The sequence below is a fragment of the Macrobrachium nipponense genome, chromosome 3, assembly GCF_015104395.2.
Source record: "Macrobrachium nipponense isolate FS-2020 chromosome 3, ASM1510439v2, whole genome shotgun sequence".
NCBI lineage: Eukaryota > Metazoa > Arthropoda > Malacostraca > Decapoda > Palaemonidae > Macrobrachium > Macrobrachium nipponense.
The window spans coordinates 54,005,038-54,020,769 of record NC_087202.1 but is presented as its reverse complement, the minus strand read 5'-3'; the positions used below and the strand labels follow the sequence as shown (position 1 = coordinate 54,020,769).

The 15,732-nt window shown below is 41.0% G+C and overlaps 1 protein-coding gene across 1 annotated transcript in view; it reads left to right on the top strand.

Annotated features, from left to right (window-relative positions):
* The window catches only part of LOC135221784 (protein lifeguard 4-like), a 106,777-nt gene extending 92,689 nt beyond the window's left edge, over positions 1-14,088 (top strand). Inside the window, exons 4-5 of the mRNA XM_064259631.1 lie at positions 8,492-8,624; positions 13,029-14,088. Coding sequence (XP_064115701.1) covers positions 8,492-8,624; positions 13,029-13,142 — 247 coding nt within the window. The 3' untranslated portion in view covers positions 13,143-14,088. The remainder of the gene's footprint in view (positions 1-8,491; positions 8,625-13,028) is intronic.
* Positions 14,089-15,732: the final 1,644 nt, after the last annotated feature.

The window sequence follows — 15,732 nt, the reverse complement described above, 5'->3', positions numbered from 1 at the left end:
CCGCTCTTCCAGCTTTTGGTAGAATTGTGGGAGAACTTGCCAGCCACATTCACGCTTGGCAAGCTCAAAACCGGACTGCGCAATGGACCAGTCGGCGAGAAGCTTCCAAGACTGCCTGATTCTGATTCAGGCGGAGTTTGACGCGCGAACTAGGTTTGGCAGGTCCCTCAATTCTCTAATATAACCGAAATGGCTGCTCTTTCTTATGCTACAGAACCGCTGTTTAAGATCTTGGCCAAATCCCAGCTTCAGACGGTTCAGACAGATGCTTTCGACTTCTTCCAAGCTAGGAGGAATTGCCGAAAGCACGTTCTGCAGGAGTGCACTATTAGGCACGAGCCTAATAGACTCCTGGCTTCTAGCATGTGGGGAGCGGATCTCTTCCCAGAATCCGCTGTAAATGAAGTGCACCACGAGGCTGCTAGGCTCAACCAGAGCCTTAGAGCTAGGTGTGGGGAATTTCATCTAAGAGGAAGCAAGAATCCGCCCCCACTGCTGGTAAGAAACAAAGAAGTCTGGTAAAAGGTTCCAGCCTTACCAGAAACACCAGCAACAGCAGCAATTTGTTCAGGCCGTCCCGGTTACCCAACAGGGACAACCTGGTAGTTCGAAACAGAACCAGCCATCCTCCTGCTGTCTCCTCAAACAAACAACCGTCGACCTCCTATGCACTCTCGCCGGCCTTCAACCCTACGTATGAAGGTCAGGGCTACACTCCCTTTAACAAGCAGCCGAGAGTAGAGCGAGAGGCTACTTTCGCCAGCGTGGCGCAGGACGGGCGACAAGGAGCAGGCAGTTCAGAGGAGGGGCGTGGTGGTCAACCCGCCCATCAACAATGAGGCTCCCCAGGTAGGAGGGAGGCTGTTCCTCTTCCGTCACAGGTGGGGTTCAGCAATTGGGCACAGAGCATAGTGTCCAAAGGATTGGGTTGGAGTTGGATCAAAGATCCTCCTCCAATCAAATCATTCCACCAAATACCATCAAAGGAATTGACAGATTACGCGGAGGAACTCCTTCAGAAAGGAGCTATTGCGAGAGTCAAGCATCTAAAATTTCAAGGTCGCTTATTCAGCGTGCCAAAAGAAAGGCTCAACAAAAAGAAGGGTAATCTTAGACTTGTCAAAGCTAAACTCTTTCATTCGTTGCGACAAGTTCAAGATGCCCCCCCCCCCTACCCTCTCGCAAGTAAGGACCTTACTTCCGCGTGGAGCCGTCACATGCTCCATCGATCTTACAGACGCATACTATCATATCCCTATAGCCAGACACTTCCGCCCATTCCTAGGGTTCAGGCTAGGAAATCAGACATTCTCATTCAAAGTGATGCCCTTCGGTCTGAATGTAGCCCCCAGGGTATTCACGAAAATAGCAGAAGTGGTTGTACAACAATTGAGAACTCAGGGAAATCATGGTAGCAGCTTACCTCGACGATTGGTTGATCTGGGCACCAACCGTCGAGGAATGTCTCAATGCCACCAAAAAGGTAGTTCACTTTCTGGAACATCTGGGGTTCCAGATAAACAAAACGAAATCCAGACTTACCCCGGAGTCTCGTTTTCAGTGGCTGGGAATCCAATGGGATTTGTCTTCCCACAATCTGTCAATTCCAGTGGCCAAACGGAAGGAAATAGCAAAATCTGTCAGGCAATTTCTCAGATGCAAGCAAACATCAAGGAGAAACCAGGAAAGAATCCTAGGGTCCCTTCAGTTTGCTTCGGTAACAGATATCCTCCTGAAAGCAAGGCTAAAAGATATAAATCGAGTTTGGCGATCGAGAGGCAAACACAAATCTCGAGACAAGTTGTCAGTAATTCCACAGATCCTTCGCAATCAACTCCGTCCATGGTCGAAGGTAAAGAACTTAGCCAAGCAGGTACCCCTTCAAATTTCCCCTTCCAATGTAAACCATTCACACCGGATGCCTCCCTGTCCGGGTGGGGGGGATATTCTCAGTTCAAACAGGTTCAGGGGACTTGGTCAGTTCAATTTCGCCAGCTCCACATAACGTGCTGGAAGCAATGGCAGTATTTCTTACCTTGAAGAGACTGCTTCCCCCGAAAAAGTCTCATCTAAGGCTAGTTTTGGACAGTGCAGTGATAGTTCATTGCATCAACAGGGGAGGGTCCAAATCCAAGCATGTGAACCATGTCATGATAGCCATTTTTGCCCTAGCAAACAAACACAAATGGCATCTGTCCGCCACTCACCTGGCGGGGGTAAGAAATGTGATAGCAGACGCTTTGTCCCGGTCAGTGCCTCTGGAATCAGAATGGTACCCTAGACGACGGGTCATTCCAGTGGATAAGCCGGAGAGTCCCAGGTCTCCAAGTAGATCTCTTCGCCTCACAAGCGAACCACAAGCTCTCTTGCTATGTGGCCCCCAACCTGGACCCTCTGGCTTATGCCACGGACGCCCTGTCGTTAGATTGGGATCAGTGGAGAAAAATTATGTTTTTCCTCCAGTGAATCTTCTCTTGAAAGTCTTAAGCAAGCTGAGGACCTTCAAAGGAATAGTAGCTCTGATAGCACCGGACTGGCCCAAGAGCAACTGGTATCCTCTTCTTCTGGAATTGGGTCTCCGACCTCAACGGATTCCCAATCCCAAGCTGTCACAATCAGTACAAATGAGGACTGTGTTCGCTTCCTCAGGAATTCTTCAGACCCTAACTTTATGGACTTCATGAAGTTTGCGGCTAATAAAGATGCTAATATTGATCCACAAAATATTCTCTTCCTAGAATCAGATAAGAGAGAGTCAACCATTAGACAATATGACTCAGCTGTTAAAAAATTAGCATCTTCCTGAAAGAATCAAACACTACAACCATGACAGTTAATCTAGCTATATCCTTTTTCAGGTCCTTGTTTGAAAAAGTTTAGCAGCTAGCACTATTACTACTCATAAATCGGCTTTGAAGATCTTTCAGTTAGGTTTTCAGATAGATCTGACTGAATCTTATTTCACGTCTATTCCTAAAGCCTGTGCTAGACTTAGACCTTCTCAAAGGCCTACTGCAGTTTCATGGTTCTTAAATGATGTCCTCAAACTAGCTTCAGATACTGCCAAACTCGTCTTGTACATTCTTAATGCTTCTTAGGAAGACATTATTCTTATTAAGCCTAGCTTCAGGAGCTAGAATTTCAGAACTGTCGGCGCTCATCCAGAGATGCGGGTCATGTGGAATTCCTCCCCTCAGGAGAAGTTCTGCTTGCTCCGGATCGTAGCTTTTTAGCTAAAAAATGAGGATCCTCTGGCAAGGTGGGCTCCTTGGAAAGTCATCCCACTTCCCCAAGATCCTTCTCTCTGCCCAGTATCAACTTTAAGAGCCTTTCTATCTCGTACATCCTCAAGATCCTCAGGTCCTCTCTTCATGAGAGAAAAAGGTGGTACTCTGTCAGTAAAAGGTATTAGACAACAAATCCTTTACTTTATTAAACAAGCCAATCCTGATTCATTCAAAAGCACATGACATCAGGGGAGTAGCCACCTCAATTAATTACTTTCAACATAGAACTTTGAGGATCTTAAAAAGTACACTGGATGGAAATCCCCGACAGTCTTTAAACGTCATTATCTAAAGTCCTTGGAATCTTTAAAATTTTCAGCAGTAGCAGCGGGAAACATTGTTTCTCCTGATACTGTATAGTAGTCGTAGTATAGATCCAGGTCTCCTCTCTACCTACCTCAGCCAACATGCCTCACCCTATCGCCATGCTACTCGGATATCCTACAGCCTTAGCCGCTGAATCATACTAGTGGATTGTCCCTTATTTTTTGCTAGGGACATCCACACTTGTACTGATATTGTACTTCAGTGTACCTACCCTTATTTTTATGCTAGGGTAGGACACAAGTGTTTGTATATTATGTAAATAATTTTCTAAGTAAATCTAATTTGTTATAATTACACTGCTTTATTATACTTACTGTATTTTACTGTAATTTTTAAGTACTTTACATTACTAACTTTCTTTTATGTTACTGTTTTTCAAAATAAGTTTAGACCTTAAGTACCTTAGTTTCATAAGCTGTAATTGATTTACTTATATTATATCCCTCATTTTACAACTGCTTTTCATTTGTCCCTTTTTTCCCATCTTGTCCATTTCTCTGGTACTCTTTCATAGGCCGACACGAGCTGAGCCCAGAAAAGGGATTTTGACGACGGAAAAAAGGATATTTCTGGGTGATTGGCTCGTGTCGCCCTATGCAACCCACCCTGTATGTTTGCCCCCCCTGCAGGACAAGATGTTTTTTAGATTAAGGATGACCGCTAGGGGCGCTGCTGTCCGTGGCGTCCTCTAGTAGTAGTAGTAGCGCTGCATTGCCCGTTGGTATCAGCTCTCTCTTGTGGGGATTCTGATTGGAAGGTCTAATTGGTGAATGTCTCGTGGTAGTGTTCCCACTCGCCCCTATTACCATACCGACACTTCTTTTTAAGAGTGAGCGAGTCAGTTTTACTGACATTTTCTTAATTTTGTTTTTCTCTGGTAATTTTAGATTAATTTTACCTAGAAAGAATGATATTAAGGATCCTTTCATAGGGCGACACGAGCCAATCACCCAGAAATAGATTTTTCCTTCGTCAAAATCCCTTTTTTTTTTATTTCTGATGGTTGCATACTAAACTTCAGGCAATGACAAAAAAGGAGCCAAAAATGAACTCTTAATCTTGAAAACTAAGAGCGCTGTGATTTTTTGAAAAAAAACATTTTTTCTGCTTTGGCGCTCACTCCGAGACCCCCTCGGCATACGGGAGACTATTTTTATTATACCCCTTAGGCGTTTAAGGGTTAACCATTCTTGATTATCTCCATCTTCGTTCTCCATAGAAACCATCCTCTTCTTTCCGTGAACTTCAGCAACATTCTTGGGACCCATGGCTAATATCGTAAGTAATTAAGTTCACACACAACGTGATAAAGTAACTTACAGTACAAAGAAAGCGAAATCACTAACACGAATTTACGTTAATAAACTAAATACATATATGTGAACGAACAAATTTCAGTGTTTACGATAACGCTGCCACAAAAAATGGTCAAGGAACACCTTTACTTAGAGGCATGATGTGACAGATGCTGACCAATAAGAGACAGGATCTTATGGCGGTGACTAGCATCAGGAACCAATGGGAGAGCGGGAGGTTGGTGGTGAGTCTACTCAGTTGGCAGCGCGCAAGTTTTAAAATTTTTCTCGGCGGTCCTGGAGAATCTCGGACTTGACCCTTTCGCAACCTGAACTATTTTCGTATATAGAAGCAAAAAAATCTTCGTCTTTGCTTTCGTAACTTGGATTTTTTGTAAGTAGGGACTTTTGTATGTCGAGGTTCCACTTTATTTCTAAAACAAAATTGTAAATGTGCATTTGATGCTTGTTTGCTTTCATATACATTGGTACCTTGACATACAAAATTAATCTGTTCCGAGGCAGCCTTCGTAAAATGAGCTTTTCGTATCTTGAACCACATTTTACATGTAAATTGCCTAATTCGTTCCAAGCCCTACAAAAACACCTAAGTAAATTTTATAATAAAGCTAAATTGACCAATAAACAATGAAATACAACAATTCGGACCATTCAATACCTAACTTAATACGTACTACTAATATGTACCTGTAAATAAAGTGTATTAGTGTACATGGTATACAAGAAATACTGTACGTACATACGTACGTATGTAGTAAAATGTGGAACCTTACCTTTCGAGTGAGGCTATCTCCGAAAGTAGCGACAGAGGAGGAGGACAAACGGCAGAAAATTTGTTACGTAGTACGTACACTTTAACGAAACATTAAAAATGTCAGGAAACATAAACTAAACTTTACGAAACACATTAACAAAACCGTGACACTTAACTTTACAAAATACTTGAAATTTTTATTTTTTTTTATTTTTAAATTTTTCACCACTTTCAACTTTGTTTTTTCGCAGTATCAATTGGATCTTCCTTTTTGCTTACTCCTACTAAAGGCCTCTTTAAAAAAATAACTAGCCAAGGAAGATTGCTTCTGCCTACTTTTCACAATGTTCCTGAAACAACTCGGGCAAATGTCATCAAACTGCGCAAGCATACGACCTGTGTAAGCCTTTTCGGGGTGTCTTTTCTACAAATTATTGCACCTTATGACAAGCAGCTAGAGCATCCTTAATTTCTGCCATTTTCATAGGGTCATCGTCCTCCTCCTCGCCGCTGCTAGAGAACTATTCTTGAACAACGTTATGTTGCATGGCCTCCAACTCCTTCAGGTCATTCATCGTAAGCTCCTCTTGGTGCTCCTCGAGAAGGTCATTGATGTCGTCCTCGTCAACGATCAGCCCCATGGACTTGCCGAGTGCAACGATCTCGTCAAGATCTGGTTGCGAAACAGTTTCAGGATCGTCAACTGTTCCTGAATCTGCACCAGTTTCGCCCATGTTGAATCCCTCGAAGTCTCGGGCGGATACGGCATCAGGCGAGAGTTTCCTCCACGAAGAATTCAAGGTTCGCCTCAAAACCTCCTGCCAAGCTTGATTGATGAGTCGGATGCATATGACGATGTCGAAATGCTCCTTCCAAAATTCACACAAGGTGAGGTTTGTGGTATCGGTGATGTCGAAACATCTCTTGAAAAGATGTTTCGTATACAGCTTCTTGAATTTCAAGATCAGTTGCTGGTCCATGGGCTCGTGGAGAGGGGTGGTGTTAGGCGGAAGAAAAAGAACCTTGATAAAAGAATACTCCCCTAGGATATCTTCCTCGAGGCCAGGAGGGTGAGCAGGGGCATTGTCCAACAACAGCAGACATTTCAGAGGGAGGCGCTTCTCTTCCGAAACAGATTTATCCACTCGGTGAACAAAAGTCTTGTTACCCAGGCTTTCGCATTAGCCCTCCACATCACTGGAAGCTTCGCCTTTAGTACTTTGTGGGCCTTGAAGGCTCAAGGAGTCTCTGAATGATAGACAAGTAGGGGCTTTACCTTGCAATCCCCACTGGCGTTCGAACAAAGTGCGAGCGTAAGCCTGTCTTTCATAGGCTTATGCCCGGGTAGCTTCTTCTCTTCCTGCATGATGTACGTCCGACGAGGCATTTTTTTCCAAAAAAGGCCAGGCTCATCACAGTTGAAGACTTGCTGAGAACTGTAGCCTTCCTTGATCGTCCTCTTGTCGAACGTCTTAATAAAGGCTTCGGCCGCTTTCATGTCCGAGTTGGCTGCCTCCCCATGCTGCACCACCGAATGGATGCCAGTCTGTTTACGGAATTTTTTGAACCACCCATGAAAAGCCTTGAAGTCTGGGGTTGGCGTCGATGTCCCTTCTACTCCGTCGTCTTCGGCCTGGGCAATCAAATCGCCGAAAATAGCACTGGCCTTGTGGGAGATTGCCGTCTTGGTTATCGTATCGCCAGCGATTTCTTTGTCTTTTATCCAGACAAGAAGCAGCCTTTCCATCTCATCGTGCACATGGCTCCTCTTGCTGGACAAAATAGTCACACCCTTGGAAGGTGTAGCTGCTTCGATGGCTTCCTTCTGCTTAAGGATGGTGCCTATTGTCGACGCATTTTGGCCATATTCCTTGGTGATCACACTCAATCGCATGCCAGCTTCATACTTTTTAATTATCTCCATCTTTGTTTCCAAAGAAAGCATCCTCTTCTTTCAGTGAACTTTAACTTTCTTGGGACCCATGACTGTATATACTGAATGTAATTAAGTTATGTTTTATACATATGTACATACTAAAGTTCTCACACAACACGATCAAGTAGTACTACAACGAAATCACTAACAAATTTACGTTAATAAACGAAATCGTATAGAACGAACGAATTCAGCGTGCATATAGAAACAATGCTGCTACTGAGTGGCCGAAAAAGCACGCCGCTACGTAGATGCATGATGGGAGAGATGCTGACCAATAGGAGAGCAGGATCTTATGGTAGTAACTAGCACCAGGAACCAATGGGAGAGCGGGAGGATGGTAGCGAGTCGACTCAGTTGGTGGAGCGCGAGTTTTAAAATTGTTATCGGTGGTCTGGGCAAATCTCGGGACTTTACAGTAACAACCTTTCGTATCCTGAACTATTTTCGTATGTCGAGTAAAAAAAATCTTCGTATTTACTTTCATAACTTGAATTTTTCGTAAGTTGAGGCTTTCGTATGTCGAGGTACCACAGTACTTCTCTTTAGGTTATGTACTGAAATAGAAAACCTCAAGGTTCTGGTAACTGATGTTACAACATTACAAAACTTTATGGAATTTTTACCCAGTAAACTATATTTAGCAATGTGTAAGAGTACTGTTTTACATAGAAAATTTAAACCAAGGAGTTTATATGTCCCTCAAACTTTTGTCTCAGTTTGTACAGGACTCTGGTAAAAACACCTTAAGGTATTTTTATTAATGTCCTAAATTTTCCATGCTGTGTTATATCACATTTTTTTATGTAATACTTTTGTACATTGTAACTACCATAAAACTAGTTATTAAATTACTCTGTTAATTTTTCAGGCTGTTGATTGGTCTTATGGTTGTGATTGGACTGGGTATGATGAACATATTCCTTGGAAGTAATGGACTGGAATTAGCTGTAGCTGGTGGGTCAGCCCTCATCTTCTGCCTTTTCATTGTTTTTGATACTCAGGTATGCTATATTTTTAATTTTAATGTTGTGTAGATATTTTAATAATGTGTAGATACGTGTTACTCAATATATCTCTATAAGGTATCTGGTTACCTCGTAGAACTGTCAGTTGGGGGTCATTACATCAAGCTCTCTGTGGTATACTTAAGATGGTACTATAGGTTCTTGGCTGTGACCAATGGCCCCAGCCTTGGTTCTTTCTGGTTTTTACTTTCATCAGTTCCCTTTGGTTTCCTCTAACCTAGCTGTCAGATTTTCTGATTTTACATGGCTCTAGTTTCACTTCTCATTTCAAATGAAAACCTTTTCCAATGTTAGTAAGACTCCAAGAATGACTTTAGTCTTGTTAAAGTAAGTCGTGAAATAATAGGTACAATGCCTCATATTACAAAGAGTGTATGTGGTAGTAGTAAATCATATTTGTTAGTGAAAAATTGCCTTCATGACTTGGAGTTATCATCTTAAAGCTTGCTGTTCTGCCCAAATCTCAGTGTATTTCAGACCAAACAAGATCTTTTATTTGTCATGAAACAGTTTCTTGTTCTTGGCACATGTGGACATCCCTGTCTGGTAAAGGTAGTCTTATACCATTCTTCAAGGTTTTCTGAACCTTCCCACTGTTAGGCATAATGCTCCTTCCATATCTAATTCATCTCTGACTGGGTAATCCTGTCCCCTTCTCATCACATACCCATATTATTTCAATCTAGTAGCTTTTGTCAGTTTTCCAATCTCGGGATACCGCACCCAGCGCTCTTATTCTCCATCCCCCTTCCTCAGAAAACTAACAAATTAAACACTTTTTACCATCCAGTTGTAAATCATTCTATCTGCAAGACCAGACCACTTCACAGAATTCCAGTCAGTTATTTCACCCAGGCTATATAATCACTTTATCATATCTTCTTATTTTGTCTCACTCATATTCCAAGTCTCTCGGTAACTACTTTCATGGAAACATTCCAAGAAATGTGTAGTCTAAAATAAAAGACATTGTGTGTTCAAGAAAACAGAATACACAAAAATTAAAATAAGGAAAATATATTGTTATAGAGGCAAGAAAAATATGATGAAATGTTTCAGTATATCAATATACGTGTTGACATGGTATAAAGAAATTTCCAAATGGAAAAGAAAGCTGAATGGCAGGACAGAGAAGGAACACACGTTTCATCAAGACTGCAGCCAAAAGAAAAACTGCCTAGATTTGAGCAAACTCTGACTAGGTGGGTGGTACTTCCACCCCAAACTTCAGTAATTGTTACCATAACCACCTTGCAAAAAGTTTAATGTTGGAGGATTTAGGACTTTGTCACTGCATCTTCTGAGAGCCTGAAAGCTGTGTCATCTCTCATGGACATACGAGTGTGTCACCCATACGAGTGTGTCACCCATACGAGTGTGTCACCCTTATGCATATCCTCGGTAGTTTACGAAAGTTGTTCACTAGTAGGCAAACTGTTTATAGGGATGATGTCCGGTAGGCATAGTGTCCAGTAGGCAAACTGACCTGTATGCACATTGTCAGTAGGCAAACCGTCCAACAATGCCATATTGGTTTGACTACGCAAGGTGATTAGGCAAGCCTACTCCTCACCATCAAGTTGTGTTACCAATACTGTGCATGCAAAAGCACAACATTAGAGGAATAAATTCCTCTCAGGCATTTAAGAAAAACTTGTCTGTTCATAGGATTTTGAATGCTGGTTCATGCTTTGTCAGACCACTTTTATTTACTTCTACCTGAAGAATATTGCCCACAGGTCCTTGGACACTTTTTCCTTGGGTTTGGTGGTGGCTGCTCCAATAAGTTGTGTAGTTCATCCTGTGCCTCTGGCAGGACAGTTCATATCTTGCCTAAGATGATAGTGTGGAAGAGAGAATGAGTGAGATGGCTGGTCGTTTTTCTTTCTCTTTTTTTCCTTTTTTCAATGCCTATGGGTTGTTTGAAGAATAGACACATCATATGCTGGAACTGGCTTGATGCAGGCGAGTGTTGCAGCTAGCAAAGGGAGTGAGGTGTGGTAATATACCTATTTCATGTGGCTGACACGGTTTGGTGCGTGAACAGATATAGTTCTCTTTGACTTCTATATTATGTAATGAATCTAGACATGTTGCATTGTATTTAAATGTAGTGGACTGGGTGTTCGCTTCCCACATATCTAACATCTCAGAGGCTTAGGTCCGCTTCCTTAGAATCCTTATTTCCAAAGTGATCAGGTGTGCCAAACCTCCAGTCGTTTCAGGATTCTCTTACCCCCCTCCAAGTGCAAGTCTATCCTAATGTTGAGACTGAAGGTTTGTTCTACATATGAACAAATGACAAATTTTTATTTAATTTTGTCATACCTAACAAACCTGATGTCTTAACGTTGACTGCCCACCTCTAGCCACCCCTTATTTCATATCTTGTATTGGAAGAGACTAAATAAGTCATGAGGCTCAATCATGGTCTCTTACTCACTTCCACCTCAGCTATGTTTGGGATGCCAGTTGCCACAGATCCCTTGCATAAATAGTACTATTTCTTTTATTGTTTTTAACCAGTTTTCAAGCTGTCACCAGGTTTATCCCAGTAGTTCTCAAGCTGTGGTTTGTGAGATCATTTTAAATGGGCCATAGGGACAGGAAAATTATGACACTTTCAGTTCATCCTCCCTCCTCCTGGGCACCCACCCAATAGTGCCATGGCTCCCACTAGTTTAGTTTTGTGAATGATAATTCTGTACACATTACATTTTTCCAAAAGAAGTGTTTATATCACTGTACATTTTCTTTCTCTTTACTTTACTCTTAGTCACAAAGGATTCAAATGATCCAAATAGGATTGCTCACAAAAAAGTTTGAGAACCACTGATTCATCCTAGCATTAAGACCTCTGGTTTGTTAGCTATGAAAAATACAAATTAATAAAAAATTTGTCAGTTTGCAATTTTAATGGTTTTTTCTTCTCTCAAAACTTATTTTTTTAGGTATATCTGGTATTTTTTCCCTGAGTCTTATTTTAAGCTAGTTTGGCTGCATACAAAAGCATATAGTGGCCTCCCCTCCTAAACTCCTTTGTGGCTTCTTACATTATTATGGTAGTCTTGTGATTGTCATAAATGGAAAAATAAAATATTGTATTTAAGCTGTTAAGTTTTGCAAACCTTGCTTGCATAAAAACCCGTTTGAAAATTAATTTAGGGCTAACATAGTTATTCAATAAAAAACAAACATGAGATAATTTCTCCATGTCACCACATTACCATTGTTCTTATTTCTTTGTAGAAGACAGCAGGTACAGAAATCTTGAAATAAATAAGTCAAAGTCCATGATGTGAGTAAATTGTCTGAGACAGAGAGGTGACCATTACCCTATTTGGTTTTCCTTATTTCATGATGTGAGTAAATCGTCTGAGACAGAGAGGTGACCATTACCCTATTTGGTTTTCCTTATTTGTATCATAAAAAATTTTAAACTCATTGTATCCAACAAGACTTTACTCATGCAATAAAGTAGAGCTTCCAAAACTACGCCAATCTCATTATTATTGAGGCTATTTATGGGTAGAGAAAGAAAATCCTCAAAATTGTTAAGAGGCATCAAATCCTTTGTGATGGAGTCTGTGAGGGATTCTTCCATCTGCAAGCTGCTGAGCTCTCATCTTGCTATGTTTTTGCTTAATACTTTTTTTTAAGGATCTTTTTATCAGCAGCAGCAGCAGACCAGGTAACACTGTCTCGGGCTTTAAATAGTTACGCTATGTGTAAGTTTTAGGTAAATAAAAGGATATCTGGGTGTACATTTGCAACTGAAAAGTGTGTCAATAATTTACAGTATGCGAATTACACCGTTAATATTCGAAATAAGGTTATTATTATTGTTGAATGTAAGCTGAATGTAACTAATCTACAGCCTGGGACACAGTGTTACCATACGCAAACACCTCATGCTGGTGGACAGATGGAAAAAACAGAGTATAGTTACCATACCTTAAAGGATTGAAAAAGGAAAATTGTGAAGTTGGAGGTTGAAATTAATAATAAGTTAAAAGGCATCACAGATTTGGGAGGTAAAGGAACACAGGAGGAAAACTTTTAAGATTGTGCCACACGATGCACATTGTAGGTGGTGATTCGAGTGGGTATGCTCATTAGTGCTTAAACCCCTTTTATTTTGTCTTTGAATGTTCTTGCTAATGAACAGAACTGATCAGTAAGTGGCACTTTGAATAGTTTCCCAGAATGGTTGCTCAACCACAGTTTTGTAAAGCATAAATATAAAAATGTAAAATAAGTATAGTAGTACAATTAGGAAAACCGTTGTATTTTCTTAAATATTATTAATTCTGTAACTACAAGATGGATAGATGGGTTAATGATATTGTCTTCTTGCAATTGAAATTTTTCTACTTGCAGATGATGATGCAGAAATTATCTCCTGAGGAATATATTCTTGCTACTATCAATCTCTACCTGGATATCTTGAACTTGTTCTTGGAGCTGCTTCGTCTTTTGGGAGACCGCAAGTGATCTGTACCATTTTAGAAATGTTTTAAGAGAAAAGTAAAAAAAAAGAAAAAATAAATTTGACTAACATATATAATGAAAATGGTACATACAGTATATATATATATATATATTATTTAATTTGGGGGACAATAAGGAATTGCAGTTAAAACTAGACCTGTTGTTTTGGATGTGTTACTAATGAATGGTTTTTCTATCAAATGATATTTTTAAAATCTATAAAATATATATTTTATAGATTCATATATTGATTTTATTTTCACAATTCTTTATTGCTTTCATGTTTGAATTTTATTTTATACACTATATATTGTGATGAACCATAGCAAAAGCTGTACAGGTCAGTTTTGTAAGAGATTTTATTTTTGTTAGACTTGCTTTAATTTAAATACTTAAAAAAAAATAATATATGCCTTAGAACGTTTATTTTCCATCTCTTATATCATGTTATGTTAAGGAGCCTTGTTCTTCAAAAAGAAAAAAAAAAATGAAGGTGAAGGTTGTTCAAAATATCATTATCTCCCAACAGTAAAGTATGCTTTCTGTTGTCAGACTGGTGTCTCTTAAACTAACCTGTCTGCTAATGTTGCAAATAATTGTTGTAAATTTTCAAAAGTTTATTGAACAAATGGAATTTCAATTCTTGAATGGGAACATGATATCACTTTCATACGATGGGTACTCATGATACATTCCTTTCCTGTAACCCTTCCCTTACCTATTATTTGCAAAGATATGATAAAAAGAAATGAGCTGGCATTTTATATTATTTTTTTTTAATAAGTTTTGTACAGTATGCAGTGCATAGTTTTTGTTGAAAAATTTCTAGTACTTTTATCGGTTTACAGTATTTCTTAGGGAAAGTATTTTTATATGAGAGAGAAACATATGAAGGTGAAGTGTTCTGAGCAATGGTTGTACCTTTATCAAAATATATTTAGAATAATTTCTTGGTAAATTTAATTGTATAATCTAGTTACCTTGTGTGTGTGTGTGTGTGTACACTATCCTGTGATTTATTAGAAGATTTCATCTGAACCTTTAGTTCTTCATACGCGAACAAACCTTCGTTCTTAACAATAGGATAATTTCTAGTGCCTAGCTGGATCCGGTTAAAAAGCAGATGAAAGCAAGGAATCTTGTAATATCTGGCAACGCATGTGAAGATCGGGTGAAGAGTGGTCAAGGACCACGCACGTACGCCACTGCGTCCGTATTCTTTAACCGCCTGGGCGAGAGTCGTGGTTGACCTCTCTCAGCCTTTACCCGGTTCACTGCCCGTTTCGTTTGTGTTAGTGTGTGTGCGGCTGATATGGCTTCTGCTCCTTCTTGGCCTCGTCAAAGTGTGTGCCCCAGACTTCCAGGTTTTCCTTGTTCTCGTTTTTTGGCTTCGGCGGCGACCGATCCCCACATCACAAGTAGCAGGTGCCATTCTAATTTTTGTACTATAACGAATCCTTGAACGGAATGCTGGGCATGGCCTGAAGAGCAGTGGAAGTCTTTTTATAGCAAGAGAGAGCATCAGAGGGTTTCGACTCTTCCTTCATGGGAAGTGGGAAGGTTTTTCGGCTCTTCCTGATGCTTCGTCTCCTGCAGTATTCACCCCCCATAGTAGCTTTGTGCCTGTGTCTCCTTCCTTTTCTTCCACTGATTCGAGTGTTCGGGATTTCTCTCCAACTCACGTTCGTACTTCTGCCACACCCATGACCATTCACGGACATGTTAATGAGTCATCTGTGGGATGAGTACGTAGTGATGTTCCTAGTGTTATAGAGGGTTCGTCTCGGGAGCCGACGCGTGGACCCAGCCCAGACAGGTTAGTTGGTGTTTTGGGCTGTTTGGCTGCTGATCCTTCTGTTAATTTTAATTGGGAAGGTGCCTTAGAGGAGCCTACACATTCTTCTCGTCATCGGTCTCCATTGCTGGAGCAGGAGGAGAGAGAGACAAGAGTTTTTGTCTTCCTTTTCGGAAGTTGCCAATCTCTTTCAACAATTTGGAGAGTAGGACTCAGGCTTGGTCGTCTTACACTGCTTGCTTGGAAGCCTTGGTGGAAGCTACGCAGGATCCCAAATCATCTCTTCAGCTTCCCTTGTTGGGGAACGTCCAGTCGGTCTTAGATAAGGTTAACGCCTGTTTCGGACCAGGATGGTTCGCTTCACTCTAGGGGCTCTGCCAAGCTACTACCCCCGTCTCTCATGAGACATAGGAAGTACTATGCTACGAACTCTGCATTTTTGATGTCGCGCCATGTTAACCCAGACGTCGCGCCATCTTTACCCAGACGTCATTTGCCTGAAGCTGGGATTGACTTTAGAGCAGGTAAGGTCAGTGGCTCTGTCTTTGTCTCCACAAAATGCCTCGGCGTTGGAATCTACGGCAGCTTCCATTGTAGACGGTTTCTTGGCTGGACTTCTGGTCTGTGGTCATTGCCAAGATAGCTTCTGACAGGTCCCCAGAAGGGTTGGTGAGTGCATCCTCACTTCCCAATCTGTTGCAGTCCGGAGGCAAGGCGTTTTTAAATATGGCTCACATCAGTGTTAATTTATGGGCTAACCTCCTTCTGATTAGAAGAGATGTGGCTTTATCTAGGATG